An 18,361-nucleotide genomic window follows, 5' to 3' on the forward strand; every position below is an offset into this window, starting at 1 on the left:
AAAGCCTTTACACATTGTATCAAAACATTTGTTGAGCACCTATCATGTGTGATACACTAAGGATCCCAGGTTCAAAGAGATCCTGGTCCCCATCTTGGTGTGGTAGTCACAAGGTATATATAGTTGACAATACTCATCAAAATATATATTTAAGATCTGTTCGTTTTATTGTAGGTAAAATGTACCTCAATATAAATGTAGCCATCCAAGGAGAGATACAAAGAAATGTTTAAGGTTTCTCACAGCGGACTTAATAATTTCAAATAATTTAGGATGTGAATTTGACTACTCCATGTGCTATTGTGTATAGGGCCCTGGATATTGGGTAAAGATTAAAGAGAAGAAGCCAAGTATGTGGATATTTGCAAGAAGAGTTCCAGCAAAGAGAAGAGCAAATCAGACACCAAGGTAAGTATGTACCTGGCCTTACTGAAGAAAGAGGAGAGAGCAAAACATTAAGAGTGCAAGTGAATGTGGAGAGAAGAGTCCTAGGCAATGAAGACATCAAAGGCACATAAGGCCGGATTACAGTCTTGAAGGTCACGGAAAATAAAAATTCAGAATTTTACACCCAGTGATAGGAAACCACTGCAAAGTTCTGGTGAGGGTGTGACGTGATCTTTTAAAAGGATCACTCTGGACATTATGTAAGAAACAGACTTTAATGTGTGGGGGAGGGAGGAAGGCTACTGCAAGTCTAGGGCAGGAATTCTCTAACCTGAATTGCATCAGTCACCTGGAGGACTTGTTAAAACACACACTGATCACACAAAAAGCTGTACACAAATGTTTGTAGCAGCTTTATTTGTAACAGCTAAAAACTGAGAAACCAGATGTCCTCCATGTATATCCATATCATGGTACACTACTCAGCAATAAAAAGGAATAAGCGATACACACAACCTAAGTGACCCTACAAATAAATATGCTGAGTGAAAGAAGCCAATCCCAAAGGTTATTTGGGTGATTTCACTTATATACCTCTTTTGAAACAACAAAGTTATATGGACAACAGATTACTAGCTGCCAGGGATTTGGGATAGGAACGGGGTGTGGGTGAGGAGGATTGGCTATAAAAGGGCAAGATGAGGCTTCCTTGGGGTGATAGAAAAATTGACTTATCGATAGCAATACCCTGACACTGCGCTATAATTTTACATGTCGCCATTGAGGAAAACTAGGTAAAGGGTACAAGGATCTTTCTGTAAATTTCTTCCACTGCGTGCAACTCCAGGACAATCTCAAAATAACAAGGTAACAATTCAAAATAATGGTTGAAGTAACTGAATCGCAGAGATTGCAAGGCTTCAACATTTCCAGACCTAAAAATATACGCTTCTAAGGGGCGCCTGGGTGGCGCAGTCGGTTAAGAGTCTGACTTCAGCCAGGTCACGATCTCGCGGTCCGGAGTTTGAGCCCCGCATCAGGCTCTGGGCTGATGGCTCAGAGCCTGGAGCCTGTTTCTGATTCTGTGTCTCCCTCTCTCTCTGCCCCTCCCCCGTTCATGCTCTGTCTCTCTCTGTCCCAAAAATAAATAAACGTTGGAAAAATATATATATATATACGCTTCTAACAAGTTTCCAGGTGATGCCAATTTGCCAAGAACCACCAATTTAGAAAACAGCACCTTGGGGCAAGTATTATTCCATTTTGTGGAAGAAACTGAAGCCTAAAGATTAAGTGACTTCACCAAGGGCGAGGAACTAGGTGGAGGGACAGGACTCAAACCAGATCCTATCAGTTCAGTGTTTTTGCCTAAGTCCATCAAGGTCAGGAATCATCTTAATTGTAAGGACTCTCTAGTGTCTAACACAGAAGAGACCACTGCTTGAATTCGATTGCACTGCCCTAACAATTAAAATTTAATAAAATGTAGCTTAATTATAAACATCTCACAAACTTTAAGACCTACACACATTCGAGTACGTAATAGTCTTAGTTCTTACCTGTGCTTTGAACCTGTGCTTAAACTCTGTTCAAGGAACTAGTCCCTTCCTACTTAACTCTGGATTTCTTACTTTAAAACCCACTGGGTTTTTACAGCTACAAGTTAACCCTAAATGAACACAAAACCCTAAATTGCTATTCCTATTAGCATTTTATCAAAATGGACACCTGACATAGTTTTACTTTCTCAGTTTCTGAAAATCTTGAGAAAGGGAAGTAAACATGCACCACAATTCTAACTAAACAAAAGTTCATCAACAACATTAAATTGTAGCCATGCTGGCGGGCACTGTCTTAAACAATTCTATGGGATTTAAAAACTAAGAGGTTTTAGCATTAAGTGCTTAGCTTTCAGGAGATGTTGAAGCAATTACATTAAATGCTTGCCAAAAATGACTTTCTTGCAGTTAGCTCTCAAAAATTCCACTTTAAAATCTCCTTATGCAATAAGCCTCCATAACAGTCTCCTATGTCTCCATGGCAAAGGTAACAAAACTTAAGGAAATAGGCTTAAACAGCTAAGAGGGTTTTACATCGGGAGTAAGAAAGAACTTTCTGGGAATGATAGCTCTAGTCACCTGAGATTACATTTCATCATCATTCTCTACTTAAACACTGGATGCTTAAAACATCGAAGCCAATGGGCTCCTTCCAAATGGTGTATCTTGTTTCAGGCCTACTTTCCTATGTTAATTATAATTCTCAAAACTAAGAAAGTAGAGCTATTTTGTTAGGTTTACGGAAACAGCTAAATAAAAATAGGATTCAAAAACAGGTAAAGGTCCCAGGAAACCATTGAAAGCTAATCCCCATTAACTGCTTTAGTAGAAAGCTACTCTTCTATTTAACTATCCATGGCTCTTGTCCAGCCAGTTCTAGTTTCCGAACACCAGTGGGGAAAATCTTAGACTTAAAATTTAACTGACAAATATATCAGACACACAACTCCCAGAGCCACTCGCATTCCCTACCAACAGAGACACAGAACCCCTATTTCTTTCGATGACAACTTTACCTCAATGAAGTGCAGGAAATAGGGACATTTTGTCACAAAACTGAGAACTGTTTCTACTTTTACTACCTTAGAACATCCCAGAGGGAGTTATTCATTCAATGCAAAAGGAAAGTGGAATCCCCTTGTTAAGTGAATGGCCAGGAATGAACTTGAAAGTTCTATTTATTTGTTTGAGAGAGAAAGTGAAAGACAGCGAGCAAGCAGGGGAGGGGGCAGAGGAAACGAGCGAGAGAATCCCAGGCAGGTTCTACACTGAATGGGGAACCGGATGCAGGGCTTGATCCCACGACCCTGGGATCATGACTTGAACCAAAATCAAATGTTGGACACTCAACCGACAGAACCATCCAGGTGCCCCGAAAGTTTTATTTTTCAAGGTAGCATCTAGACACATATATAGATTCACTGTTTAGAAAAAGTACAAAAGGCTAAATTTTTACCTAGTGGTCCATTATATTCAATTCAATAAGGACTCAAGACATAACATTGTTAAAAACATTTATTTAGATACAGTCTATGATAAATAAGTCGGTAGAGGTTCCACTGCCACCGATTCATCTGAGAAGAGCCCTGTGCCATTCAACTGGTGAATGTCTGAACGATGTCCCATCTCTCATCCCAGCCAGAGTGCACACCTTCCATGTTGTTCCTGTTCACTGATTGCTTCCAAATCCAGATGACCTTTATCCCCAAAGTAAGCTAAAATGTTTGTGAAGAGGAGAAATAAATTAAACCCCAAAGTACAAAACTTGAACATAGTTTAAGAACTAGAAGATTTTATACATATATGTTTGTGTTTACTCGTCTATCAAATTCAGAGATACTTTAAGACAAGGATCAATCTCACCAAAAAAAAAAAAAAAAAAAAAATCAAACATAGAGACATATATTTAAAGAAACACAGTTTTGCTACTTTTCAGTGTGGTTACCTATTATAAACAAAGAGGAAAACAAGTTGAGATCAATCAAAAGATAAATGACTCATGATTTTCATTAACATGAAGGACTGATGAACCCACAATATAAAATGGCATCAGTATTAGATACCATCTCAGTAAAGCTGAAAATAACATTTACTGAATGCTTTCTACGGGTCCCTACTGTGTGGAAAGTTTCCAACTCCCAATTATGACCTTTATTTTAAATACATGGAAACCAAGGCTTTGAGATGCTTACCTAACTTAAGCAGCAGAGTGGGATGTGACCCAGGTGCTCTTAACCTTTGTACCACACAAATCCCAGGGGCAATTATTAGCCTCCATTTCAGCCTCAACTAACTCCTACCTCAATCATTCCAGCCACTAACTTGCCCAAACTTCTAAACTATTTCCTAAGAGGATTCTGAAGGAAGACAAAAGGTGTTTTTTGTTTTGTTTTTGTTGAGGTGTTTTATTTCTATGCCTTGCTGATTAAAAATGTGATTTCTAGTAATATGTCACATTAAATGAAATCACATTACAAAATGATAACTTGAACATTCTATTTTTAAAAAGTATTTCCCTTTGCCTGGGAAAAAAAACCAACATGCATCTATTTCCAATTTTCAAAAGTGTATTAAAATTTTCCATTAAGCCCCAAGGATTTTTGCATACACTTAAGATATAAAAATAAACTACTCAAGGGAGCCCTGAGTGGCTCAGTCTGTTAAGCATCCGACTTTGGCTCAGGCCATGATCTTCCAGTTTGTGGGTTGGAGCCCCACGTCAGGCTCTGTGCTGACAGCTCAGAGCCTGGAGCCTGTTTCAGAATCTGTGTCTCCCTCTATCCCTGCCCCTCTCCTGTTCATGCCCCGTCTCTGTCCCTTAAAAATAAATAAAGGTTAAAAAAATTAAAAAACAAAAAACAAAAAACTATTCAACTATTAAGGGCTCCTCCTCTATGGTAAGGAGTATCTAAAATAAAGAGAAAAGAAAATCTTTCTTGGCCTTACACAGATAATGGGAACAATGATCCTCTTGGTTAAACCTCAGTGTTCATATATTTTGCCTAAGTGTTTTACTCATTACTGCTCTGTGTTTATTAAAGTACTGCATTTTGGTTTTTTTTTTGTTGTTTTTTTTTTTTTTAATTTTTTTTTTCAACGTTTATTTCTTTTTGGGACAGAGAGAGACAGAACATGAACGGGGGAGGGGCAGAGAGAGAGGGAGACACAGAATCGGAAACAGGCTCCAGGCTCTGAGCCGTCAGCCCAGAGCCTGACGCGGGGCTTGAACCCATGTACCGCGAGATCATGACCTGGCTGAAGTCGGACGCTTAACCGACTGCGCCACCCAGGCGCCCCTAAAGTACTGCATTTTGAATACAGACTCCTATCAACCAACATTTGCTGACCACATATAATGCACCATCTGGGTGAAAGAGGACACTAAAATAAATATGTTTCTAATCCCTAGAAACCCTATAACTTAGCAAGGGAAACAGACCAGTAAATCATGAACTATATATAAGCATTATAACAAATAAATTTCGGGCTCTGTGTTGACAGCTCAGAGCCTGGGGCCTGCTTTGGATTTTGTGTCTCCCTCTCTCTCTGCCCCGTCCCTGCTCATGCTCTGTCTCTCTCTGTCTCAAAAATAAATAAACATTAAAAAATAATAAATTTATATATAAACTTGACATTAATGAACAAATTTTATATTAATAAAACATTTACATTAATAAAAATCCTAGCTAATTCTGTTCCTTTCAGGGTATAGTACAGGCAACCCAGGAAGGTCTCTCTGTCGGCCTCCGTAGCACAAGCAGCACGGTATATGAAATTCTCTAACTGAATAACCCTTTTCAGGCCCTCAACCAATTCTTACCTAAATCACAAATACCCTGGAAGGAAACCAGAAGACGTCCCTAATGACAGAAAAGAATGAGACAGCAGCAGAGAGAGAGGAGCACTAAGGCAACACATGGTGAAGAAATGAAAGAGCAGGGGCTGGTTGCTTCATCCAGACTGTGGTAGCTGTGAAGGGTCAACTCTTGGTGGGACAACTGAAGCCAAAAAGAAGTACAACAGAAGAGCACATTCTATTCCCATCTCTGGATCCTCTATCACCTGACCTGGAGCACATAAAATGCTTTATTCCAGCTTACAGATCCATTCTAAAAGTGCTACCACAAGAGCAATCCTACATCAATTCTTATCCAAAAAGCCACTAAGAGGTCAGCGTCATTTAATTAATTCGACTCTCGTTGACAACTACTTTAGGTACTTATAGGACAAGACGTACTTTAAATAAGCAACAAGCATAATATAAGGCAGAGAATGATGCACACAAAAGAATATTATGGGAATGCAAAAAAAATGGAGAGGTCTCAGCTAGGAGAAGGGGGAAAAGATTTAAGTGATGACATTTGAGACTGGGCTTTTCTAGACATAGGTTTTCATCAAGTGGAAACAAGGGAAAGAGCACTCTAGGCTGAGGGAGCACAAGCACTCGAGCAAAGGCACAAAAATATAGTTTATTCTGGGAAGCATGCAGTAGCTTGTGCTAGACCAAGTTCTCACATGATAAAGAACTGAAGATGACACAGAAAAGATTAAAAATTATTAACAGTGTATTGCTTACATATTACTTGCCAAGTACTCATACTTCATATACAATATTCTTATTCAATCCTCATGAAAACTTTATGAAGCAGATATTATACACAACTTATATAGAGGAAACATCACCCTAGAAAAGTTAATGGCCTCTTGGGAAAAGGTATTTGATGATAATTTCCAGTACTTGGAAAATGTTCACACAGCATGAGTAGGCAATCCCATCTCTGATGCTTCCTAAGGTAGTTAGTATTTCCCTGTGAAAATAACTGGTCTGAGTTCAATCAGCTAGTAAATAGCAGATACATTACCTCAAGTCCCCATCTCATAATTCAAAATGTAGAGGCTAAGAAAAAAGCAACTTTGTGGGGACCACTTGAAACCAGTTTTAAGCCAAACCATAAATGGTTAAAGGGAGAGCAAAGTGAAGAAAAACAGCAGTGAAGACCATTTATTGAAGAACTTTATCAGGGAAGAAGAGAGTAACTGCAGAAATGGACAAATTGAGGGCATATACAGTGGAAACTTATAAGAAAAACCCCTTCTGGTGATAAAGGAGAGGCTGGTAAGGTAGAGGGGATGAAGGAAATTCATTATCAGATGGCAGTGTGCTAAGAAAAGTGGTAAGATTATCTGGGGGAGCCCACATGGCCCAGTGGAAAGAGTGTAGGCTTTGGAGACCGACACACTCCACCACCTACCGACTCTGTGACCTGCTCTCAAGTACTGAAGTGACAATTACAGACACTGTATATAAACCACCTAAAACAGTGGCTAATGCATTGTAGGTGACTGTTAGAGATATTACTATTATTTTCTGACCATTCTAGGAAAAAAAAAAAAAGGCTTAGAGTAGGAGTTTGAAGAAACAGAAGACCTAGAATAGCCAGTGAAAAGTCTGTTAGAGCAATCCACAAGAAATATCCGTAAGACAGAAAGTCAAAATGAAATCGCACAGCACCTGGACAGGCCCTGGTCATCATCGTGCCACAAATTATCAGTCCTTTACAGCAAACCTGCCTATTACAGATTCTGCCTTTATATATAAATACACACTTGTATACAGAAGATGTATATATGTATGTTCATGTGTGAACATATACATACGTGAGTACACAAACATGTATACTGTGGGTATGTGAAGTTTTCACAAGTGCTTATCCGCTACTGGCAAGACTTTCTGACATAGAAATTTGACAATGCATTTTCATAGCCATAAATGTTCATACACTTAGACTTACTCCCTTGAGAATTTATTATAAGGAAATAAATCAAAACCTATAAAATCTTTCTTAAAACGTTCACTATACTATTATATAAACTATTGAAAATTGAAAACCTAAATGGTAAGTGATCAACAAGTTGAAAATAGGAGACATCAATTGTAATTTTAGGTGAAGAAAATAAAATCCTATGTATTCTTGTTAAAATGACATAAAAGGCTGAATGAAAACAGAAATATGGCTAATTAAAAAGTTTATTCACCTTTCAAAGTGGTAGGATGATACGTTACTTCTTTTTCTTTTAAATACATTTAATTACGATTATAACACAGTACAGTAAAATCAAATTAGGAAGGGGAAAGAAAGTACTTACCTGATAACACAAGCTAGACTGGTCTACAAACTGCTGCAATTTCCCAACAGCCCAAAACTGTACTGACTAGTACAGCTCCATTTACAATGCCTACCACTACAACTCTTGCTTCCTAGTGATTCAGTGCTAACAGATGAACATTTGCCCTGCAATGTTTATTTGTAAGAGCAGTACCTCAAAACAGTTGGTTCAGGCATTCCAGGATCTGCACCCCTCTTGAATCCTGGAGCGTAAGGGGGAGGAGGAGAGAGAAACAGAATAAATAGCAATTAAAACCGTAGCAGACAAAACATTTGTAATCAAGAATTTTTCTTTTCAAATCAACCTAGAGTAGGCTAGAATGATATCCATATCTACTAACACCATCTAAATTTACCTGTGTGCTATAGAAGTCTTGAGTCTTAACTAGGGTATGAGATTATGTCCAGGACTAACCAATAAGGAGGACAAATAACCTTATCCTTATTATATACACAATTAGCACGTAGCCCTTAGAACGCACTTTCATTATTAGTCTTTACTTAAAAAAGGTGCCACAACTACCATCATACTGGGTAAAAGACTACAAAGAACAAAATGAATTTTTTTTAAATTTTTTAATGTTTATTTTTGAGAGAGAGAGAGAAAGAAAAAGAGAAAGAGAGCATGTGCACGTGACAGAGGGGGAGGGGCAGAGAGGGAGACACAGAATCTGAAGCAGGCTCCAAACTCTGAGCTGTCAAAACAGAACCTGATGCAGGGCTTGAACCCACAAACTGGGAGATCATGATCTGATCCAAAGTCAGACCCTTAACCAACTGAGCAACCCAGGCTCAGCTTTTTTTTTAAAGATTTTTTTTAAACAATATTTAAAAAACTCAATTTTTAAAAAAACAATTGAGGATATCTTATTTTATCCTCTTTTGGATAAACCTCTTTTTATAAAGACTGGAAATAAAAAGGAGAAAATACCAAGTTATTGTTTAACAATCTAATTAAGTCAACACTCTTGTTACAAGTATGATCAAATAAACCTTTTACCATTTAAAATATATTTATTAACTGGATAACACATATCTAATTTGTTGATTAAAATTAAAGTAAGCATCAAGAACTGTGAGTGGTATGAAATTTTACCCCATTTTCAAGACAACAAACTAGCCTGCCAGTTTCACAGATGCTGGTAGAAGACATAAGATCGTGAGTCAAAAACAAAGGACAGTTCATTACTCCTAGGAATAACTAGTCAGAATATCATCATTTTTAGATGAACCCTGAGTTTAGGGAAACACAATCTTTTGTGATGGGTAGTGAGCACTGCTTCCCCTTTGCTCTAAAAGGAGACACTGTTTTCCAAGGCTGTTCACTCCACAAACATCCTTAAAAATATGGAACAAAAGGTGGTCAGAATCCCCGCTCACAAGATTTGTAGAAATTCAAGACACCATGGAGAATTGTCTTCCAATAGGTAATTCATTAAAATCTTCCTACTGGTTAATGTCCAAACAGATTATCATCATGCCACTGTTCTATTTTATGGTACTATATTCCCATGTACTCCCTGAAGCCCTAAAAGTTATGTTTAAACCTAAATTCAATCCACAGTTCTAGCTTTTACTGAGAGCTGAGGGGGAGAAGAAAAAGAAACTGACTGGGAACTAGGTTGGACATAAAATTAAATTTCTATAGCAGCACTGTCAACAACAGCCGAAATATGAAAAGAGCCCAAATGTCCATCGATGGATGAATGGATAAAGATGTGGTATATATGTACAATAAAGTATTACATGGCAATCAAAAAGAATGAAATCTTGCCATTTGCAACTAGACGGATGGAACTAGAGGGTATTATGCTAAGTGAAATTAGTCAGAGAAAGACAAATATCTTATGCCTTCACTTCTATGAGGGCTTTAAGATACAAAACAGATGAACATAAGGGAAGGGAAGCAAAAATAAAAACAGGGGGAGACAAAACATAAGAGACTCTTAAATATGGAGAACAAACTGGTTACTGGAGGGGTTGTGGGGGTGGGGACGGTCTAATTGGGTAAGGGGCATTAAGGAATCTATTCCTGAAATCACTGTTGCACTATAAGCTAACTTGGATGTAAATTAAATAAATTTTAAAAAACAAAAAGAAAAGAAAAAATTAAATTTCTACGCAGTGAAAGGAAAAAGACAATGATTAACAAGGAAGAATTACTAAAAAGATAGCTCTAACATTACTGTCAACCTGAGTTGGAAGCTAGGGTGAAAAATCATCATAATGGTAGTGCTAAGAAAGAGAATACCTCCAGTGGGCACAATAGGAAAAATAAACTCGGGGGGGTGGGGGGGTGGGGAGAGGGTGAGTAGGGGAAGCATTCTCTTCGGACCAAAGCCCTTGATACACAGAATGTAGCAACCAGCTACAACTTTCTAGCTATAGAAAAGGAACCACAAAACAAAAAAGGGAGGAGCGAAAGATAGATGTAAAGATTTATAGAGCAGCAAAGAAATCAGAGGGTCCAAAGTGCAAGCTAAAAAAAGGACCCCCTACATGCATCAATGGAAAAAGGAGGCACAGAGAAGGGGAAGGACCTAAGTCCTCATAACTTTCTTAGCTAAAAGGAGAGCTCGTCCTAGTGTTTGACTAAGTAAACTGGGTCCTTCTACCATTAAATCAAAGTGGGGGGGGGCAGAGAAAGAGGGGGTACACAGCTTGTAAGAGCAGGCTATCACAACTATGTGTTCTAATCCTTGACACCTATACAAAGTTGCTAAACTCCAGAATAATGCTTAAAAACAAACAAACAAAAAAACATTCAAAATAGGTAGGAAAAAGATCTTTTTAAGTCTTTATACCAAAGTATCCCCAGATTACCGGTAGGTTTACATTGCATGGGGAAATGGGAGTGACAGCTACCTGGAAAACATCCAGCAAAATTAAGGGCTGTCAAGACTAAGAGTGAATGTACTTTATCTTGAACAATGCAGGACACCTAAAACAAACAGGAAGCAGCACCTTGTTAAAATCACAGGGTTTTAAAAGTGTGAAACTGAGTTTTAGAAAATATCAAACTGTATGCTCAACTGATAGAGCTGGAACCTTTCCTTTCCACCACATTGTACACCTGAAAGTAATATAACATTATGTATCACCTATGCTTCAAAAAAACAAAACAAAAAAAACCCAGAAAAACAAAAAACTATCCAAGACTAGAAATAGGATAAAGTCCCAATGTACAGCCCTAGGTGTCAATATTTGTCTAAGTACTTAAATGCTTGCAGTACAGCACAGTGGTTAAGAGTATGGGCCTTGAAGGGGTGTTTAGGTGGCTTAGCCAGTTAAACCTCAGACTTCAGCTCAGGTCATGATCTCCCAGTTGGTCTATGGGTTCCAGCCTCCCAGTAGGCTCTGTACTCGGGGCCTGCAGCCTGCTTCTGATTCTGTGTCTCCCCCTCTCTGTTCCTCTTCCAATCGCACTCTCTCTCAAAAATAAATAAACATTAAACAAACAAAAAAAAAAGTACGGGCCTCGATACCCCATTACTTGAGTTCATAGTTCCCCAGTTAACAGCTGTGTGTCCTTCCGAAAGAAATTTCTGATTCCAGTCCCTCACCTATAAAATGCGATCCTAACAAAAATCATCCAAACTCTTCACTGTGCAACTAAGAAAGCAAAAACTATTGTCATAATCATGCTTCAAGACGGGGCATATCCACGAGGTCTACAGGCCTCCTTCTATTTAGGACCACCTGTAGAAGTGAGGACAAATGCCGGGAAAACCCACCTAATGACAGAATGAGTGGTCGCTTTCAAATATATCAGGTCGCCTAACTCTCCCAACAATCCTCAAAGGTAGGTCACCTCCATTTTATAGATGTTAAAATAGAATGAGAATTTTAAAAACTTGTTAAGGACCATTAAAAAAACAGTAAAGGACAGACAAGAACTTGAACTCAGCTTAGACCGACCCCACTGACTAGACAACATCAAAGGACGTGCACGGCGTGGTCCGGTTTCTGTCTCCCGCCCTAGAAAGCCAAAAATGGAGGCAAGGCCTCCGCATACCCTTCCCTCCCGTTTCCTTCCAGGTTCTCCTCCTACTGACCCAGGTAAATCACGAGAGGAATAAAGCCCCAGCGGATGGCAAACTGGCCGCCCTTAAAGAGCTGCTGCAGCCTCTGCTTGGCCTCTTTGCTCAGCTTCACCATGGCGACAGCCGGAGCGGCGAACTGAGAACACTTCAACGCCAGCGGCGGCTTAGGGACTCCGTAAAGAAAAGACGCGCACGCGCCAAACACCGCATTTACGGCAGAAGTCGTGACGCCGCCAGCAGAGGTCGTAATTCATCGCCTGTCCAGACAAGACGCCCCTCCGCGGCGCTACCTGTGGACGGCGCATGCGTGTCTGGTTCTTCCCCGCCCCCCCCCCCCCCCCCGCCCCCCCCCGCCCCCGCCCCCCCCCGCCCCCCCCCCCCCCCCCCCCCCCCCCCCCCCCCGCCCCCCGCCCCCGGAGTCCTGATTTTACTTTCCTACGTTTTAGGAATCGCCGAGGTTTGCTGATTGTGGGATGCCCGAGGCAGTGCTTTGGGGCTTCCTTCAGCCTGGAACGCACTTTATCCTTACCCATGTTTTATTGTGCACCTCCAAGTGTTCCTCTCCTGAAAAAGAAGGAATATTAACTAAATTCCAAAGGACTATGTTTTAGTCCCGACTCCCATTCTGACTTGCTGTGCAGTCTTGGGCAAAGTGTTAAATAACCACTTTCAGTATCAGTTTGTTTCTTCTACCCGCAGGTTGAACTGCAAGGGAGGTTATGAACTGGTGGCCAACTGGGCCACTATCCATGTTTTCTTTGATTCCCGCGGTGTTTCGTTGTTTTTCTTCTTTGTTTTAACATTATAAATTACTTGCCAACATTTTTAAATTTGGGTAACTTCACATGGAAATCTGCACTTTTACAAAGAAGCTGGCAAACAGTATTGCAACAATCAGCAGGAGAAAAGACACACCTGTTCACCTATCTTGCCCTCATTGGTTTTAGAATTGCAGTGGATCTCACCCCTGGCTGCACATTAGACTCACCTGAAGAAATTTAAAGACATACTCGTGTTGGGGACCTACTCCTGGAAATTCTGATTACTTCAGGATAGGAGCTGGCCCATTGCTTTGCCATCAGTTTCCCAGGTGATTCTAATGTGTAGCCAGCGTTCCCAATTTTTTTTTTTCACTAGCTTCCTGACTGACCTCTGTTGTTATTTGAACTTTTGATCCTACTCCAGGACTTCTGGATTTCTAAGGCTGTAGGAGATTTCTAAGTCCTTGTCCCTGAAGGCTTTCCTAGATTATCCCCAAGATACATTATGACATTTTCTGTCAAACTCTGAAGGTGCCCAATGACACCTGATATTCCCCCTGCCTTTATGGCTTTTCCTGTATTTGGCTCATCTTCATGACAATAACCTGTGACTACTACACCTGTCACTGTGTTAAGTGTTTCAAATATAATAGTTCGTTTTAATCCTTAAAAGAATTTAAGATTGCATTGCATTAAACTTGTTTTACTAATTCTTGTAAAGAAAAAAAATATATATTACAGGTCTCATTTTACAGACAAGGGAACTGTTTCTAATCTTTTTATCTAAATGCCTGATACATATTTCTGCCAGTTGGGCTGAACAAAACCAATGTCATTTGCCTTCATCAAACATTAATTGAGCCTTACTGTATGCTAGGCACTAGGTATATAAGATTTTGTTTAAAGGCATTGCCATTAAGAATTTCATGTTTGAGTAGAAAACACGAGTAAACAGATGATTCCAATGCAATGTGAATGTGCTAAATTCCATAGTAAATTATACACATCTGAGGGGAAAGTGGACAAGTTTTAGGAGGGAGAGCTAGCATTGTGATCTCAGATGATTAGAAAAAAAAACCTTAAAATATGGCCCTTTGTAGCAACGTGGATGGAACTGGAGAGTGTGATGCTAAGTGAAATAAGCCATACAGAGAAAGACAGATACCATATATTTTCACTCTTATGTGGATCCTGAGAAAGTTAACAGAAACCCATGGGGGAGGGGAAGGAAAAAAAAAAAAAAAGAGAGAGAGAGAGGTTAGAGTGGGAGAGAGCCAAAGCATAAGAAACTCTTAAAAACTGAGAACAAACTGAGGGTTGATGGGGGGTGGGAGGGAGGGGAGGGTGAGTGATGGGTATTGAGGAGGGCACCTTTTGGGATGAGCACTGGGTGTTGCATGGAAACCAATCTGACAATAAATTTCATATATTGAAAAATAAATAAAATAAAATAAAATAAAATATATTACATAGGAAAAAAAAAAAGAAAACTTAATAGGGAGCATGGGACTTAGCTGGCCTTGATGAGTATTTATAAGTCCAGAAACTCAACTTTATCTATTGAGGCAGAGATTGCCTCCCTTTCTCCAGCCTTAGCGCCTCAACCCTACCCCCAGTTTTCCCTCCAAACTTAATATTCTGCTGAAAAACTTCAATACTAAATCATTGAAAGATATATAAAAAGCACACAGAAGATATTCTTCTCCTATTATAATAATAATCACCATATATTTGTTACTGTGTGCATAGAGAGAAAGAAAAATAGAGAATATACTACAAACTCTTTGTAGTAGTAATTATTTCAGGGGACAAGGGAAGGAATTATTGGAAATCTTCAGTTTCCATGCATATACCTCTGTAGTGTGTTACTTGTCTTTTCATAATGTGCACATACGACTTTTATCAAAAGAGGAAAACAATAAAGGTATATTTTAAAACAAAAGCACACCGCCCCCCCCCCCCAAGGACTCCACATTGCCTTTAGGATAAAAGATGAAAGATCCATTGCACAACCTACAGGGTTCTTGAAAGTATCATATTATCTCTCATCTCTGCTGTTACCTCTGCCAGAAATGCTTTCCCACACCCTGTTCTTTATTTAGGGCCAATCAAGTATCTCCTCCAAACTGTAATCTCCTTTGACTTGCTTCTGCCCCTGTGTAGGGCAAGTTGAACACTTTCTCTGTTTCTCTGTGCCACCATTTTCAGGTTGATTTATTATTATTTAGATGCCTATCTCCCCAAGTAGATCACAGGTAGAGACTCTGTCTAATTAATCTTATATTCCCAATGACTGTATTTATAAACACTTATAAAATTGATGAATGAATTTCATCAGGAAATAACAGCCTTAATAATCATGCTACTTCATCTGTCACAAAGCATGTATCTAAAAGCTCATTTGTAAATTTACAATTAGAGATATCCTTAGCAAAAAACTGGTATTCTCCTTCCTAATGAGCAAAAATATTCAATCAATTAGAAATAACTAATACTTACCAGGCACTTACTATATGCATGCCCTTGTGCTAAGGGCTCATCCACCTGAACTTTGTATCCTCACAGCTCTATGAGGTAGAGGCTATATTTTCATCTTCATTTTACAGATGAGGAAATTGAGGCCCAGGGAAGTGAAGTAAATTTCCCCAAGCTTGTTATACTTCGTAAGTGGTACAAGTAGAGTTTAAAATAAGACACTTTTTTTTAATTAAAAAATTTTTAAGTTTTTAAAATTTATTTATTTTGAGAGAGAGATAGAGAGAGAGAGAGAGAGCATGGGAGGGGCAGAGAGAGAGGGAGAGAAAGAGAACCCCTAGCAGGCTCTGCACTGTCAGCGCAGAACCTGATGTGGGGATCAAACTCACAAACCATGAGCTCGTGACCTGAGCTGAGCCACCCAGACACTGTGAAACCCAGATACTCTTAATCCAGAACTTGAATGTTAACCATAACACTAGACTGCCTTATAGAAGAGACATAAACACAACATTAGAAGAAAAGTCATTGTATATTCGCAAAGAACATTTCCCCCAAGGCATGATAGATGAAAAAACTGTTTCCATTGTACTGGAGTAATATACGTGATGAGACCATAAGCTGGCCAGTAACCTAAAGGTATGCTTGACTGGCTGAACCGAGTCAGATTCTAGGTGAGATTTGAACTCAAGACACAAAAAAATACCAATTTGACTGGAACTGATAAGACAGAGAGAATAGACGACATTAAGTAGTAGAAGACACGAATACGCAGAAGCCATGAAGTACACAATATCGAGTTATAATGTTCACAGCCTTCAGAGGGAGAATAACATGGTTTCTGGTGAGAGGGAAACAAGATAATGCCATCTAGAGTCTGTTGTATGCTAAACAACCTTCCATTCCCAGCTTTGGGAATGGAAGACATGACACTCCTGGCTATGTCATGCTTCCTGTTCTGTGATGTAGAGAAAGTGGAACTAATCAATTACATTATCAGCCCTGTGGTCTCATCTAATTATAAAATAGCACAAGAGAGGTGAAGGCATAAAGGTGAGAAAATAAGGGGGGGAAACTGTCAGGGTTTCACAGCACTATCCAAAGAAAAGATGCTACAGACTCTTCTTAGAAAAAATACCTTTAGCAAAGATTAGATGCAAGGCACCTTGTGGCTCAGTTGGCTCAGGTCATGATCTCACAGTTCGTGAGTTTAAGCCCCACATCAGGCTCTCTGCTGACAGCATGGAGACTGCTTGGGATTCTCTCTCTCTCTCTCTCTCTCTCTCTCTCTCCCCCCCCCCCCCCGCTTGTGCACACACTCTTTCTCTCTGGAAGGAAGGAAGGAAGGAAGGAAGGAAGGAAGGAAGGAAGGAAGGAAGGAAGGATTCGGTGGTTGAGCTCTTTTTGGTTGTAAGAAGGAAAAAACCCGTGGAAAGAAATACAAGTAGTCAACATATCTGACAACACAATCAGGCTTCATGGAAGAACAGGACCATTCCTTTGAATATCTATTTCCCCATTGGTAAAATGGGAAAAGTAACTACTTATTATGGACTGAACTGTATTCCCCCCAAACTCAGATGTTGAAGCCCCAAGACCCTAGTAAATGGGTTTGGAGATAAGGCCTTTAAGGAGGTAATTAAAGTTAAATGAAAGGCCAGAATTCTTCACAGAGCTAGAACAAATAATTTAAAATTTGTGTGCAACCAGAAAAGACCCCAAATAGCCAAAGCAATCTTGAAAAAGAAAACCAAAGTGGGAGGCATCACAATCCCAGACCTCAAGCTATACTACAAAGCTGTAATCATCAAGACAGTATGGTACTGGCACAAGAACAGACACTCAGATCAATGGAACAGAATAGAGAACCCAGAATTGGACCCACATACGTATGACCAACTCATCTTTGACAAAGCAGGAAGGAATATCCAATGGAATAAAGACAGTCTCTTCAGCAAGTGGTGCTGGGAAAACTGGATGGTGATATGCAGAAGAATGAACTTGGACCATTTTCTTACACCATATGCAGAAATAAACTCAAAATGGATGGAAGACCTCACTGTAAGACAGGACGCCATCAAAATCCTTGAAGAGAAAGCAGGCAAAAATCTCTTTGATCTTGGCCACAGCAACTTCCTACTCAACACATCTCCGGAGGCAAGGGAATCAAAAGCAGAAATGAACAACTGGGACCTCGTCAAAATAAGTAGCTTCCACACAGCGAAGGAAGCAATCAGCAAAACTAAAAGGCAACCTACAGAATGGGAGAAGATATTTGCAAACGACATATCAGAAAAAAGGTTAGTATCCAAAATTTAGAAAGAACTTATCAAAGTCAACACACAACAAACAAATAATCCAGTGAAGAAATGGGCAAAACACAGGAATAGACACTTCTCCAAAGAAGACATCCAGATGGCCAACCAACACATGAAAAAATGCTCAACATCACTCATCATCAGGGAAATACAAATCAAAACCACAATGAGATATCACCTTACACCTGTCAGAATGGCTAACATTAACAACTCAGGCAACATCAGATGTTGGCAAGGATGCAGAGAAAGAGGATCTCTTTTGCACTGCTAGTGGGAATGCAAGCTGGTGCAGCCACTCTGGAAAACAGTATGGAGGTTCCTCAAAAAATTAAACATAGAACTACCCTACAACCCAGCAATTGCACTACTAGGTATTTATCCAAGGGATACAAGTATGCTGTTTCAACGGGACACATGCACCGCAATGTTTTTTTTTAAATGTTTATTTATTTTTTAACGTTGTTTTTTTTTTTTTAACGTTTTTATTTATTTTTGGGACAGAGAGAGACAGAGCATGAACGGGGGAGGGGCAGAGAGAGAGGGAGACACAGAATCGGAAACAGGCTCCAGGCTCCGAGCCATCAGCCCAGAGCCTGACGCGGGGCTCGAACTCACGCACCGCGAGATCGTGACCTGGCTGAAGTTGGACGC

General features: G+C 39.7%; 1 protein-coding gene across 1 annotated transcript; it reads right to left on the minus strand.

The window, feature by feature from the left end:
- Positions 1-3,443: 3,443 nt before the first annotated feature.
- Positions 3,444-12,347, minus strand: TOMM7 (translocase of outer mitochondrial membrane 7). The gene is made up of 3 exons (XM_043589073.1): positions 12,169-12,347; positions 8,268-8,316; positions 3,444-3,661 (listed from the first exon to the last, which is right to left on the minus strand). Exons 1-3 carry the CDS (start codon positions 12,269-12,271, stop codon positions 3,646-3,648), a joined length of 168 nt encoding a protein of 55 aa, XP_043445008.1. The 5' UTR covers positions 12,272-12,347; the 3' UTR covers positions 3,444-3,645.
- Positions 12,348-18,361: the final 6,014 nt, after the last annotated feature.

The sequence above is a fragment of the Prionailurus bengalensis genome, chromosome A2 (assembly GCF_016509475.1).
Source record: "Prionailurus bengalensis isolate Pbe53 chromosome A2, Fcat_Pben_1.1_paternal_pri, whole genome shotgun sequence".
In the NCBI taxonomy this organism is placed as follows: domain Eukaryota; kingdom Metazoa; phylum Chordata; class Mammalia; order Carnivora; family Felidae; genus Prionailurus; species Prionailurus bengalensis.

Excerpts from the sequence above, each read along its gene's own strand:
- TOMM7 (XM_043589073.1), bottom strand. The coding sequence starts at position 12,271 with ATGGTGAAGCTGAGCAAAGAGGCCAAGCAGAGGCTGCAGCAGCTCTTT. Across the intron at positions 8,317-12,168 it reads TCCTCTCGTGATTTACCTGG|GATTCAAGAGGGGTGCAGAT; the intron begins GTCAGTAGGAGG and ends CTTACGCTCCAG.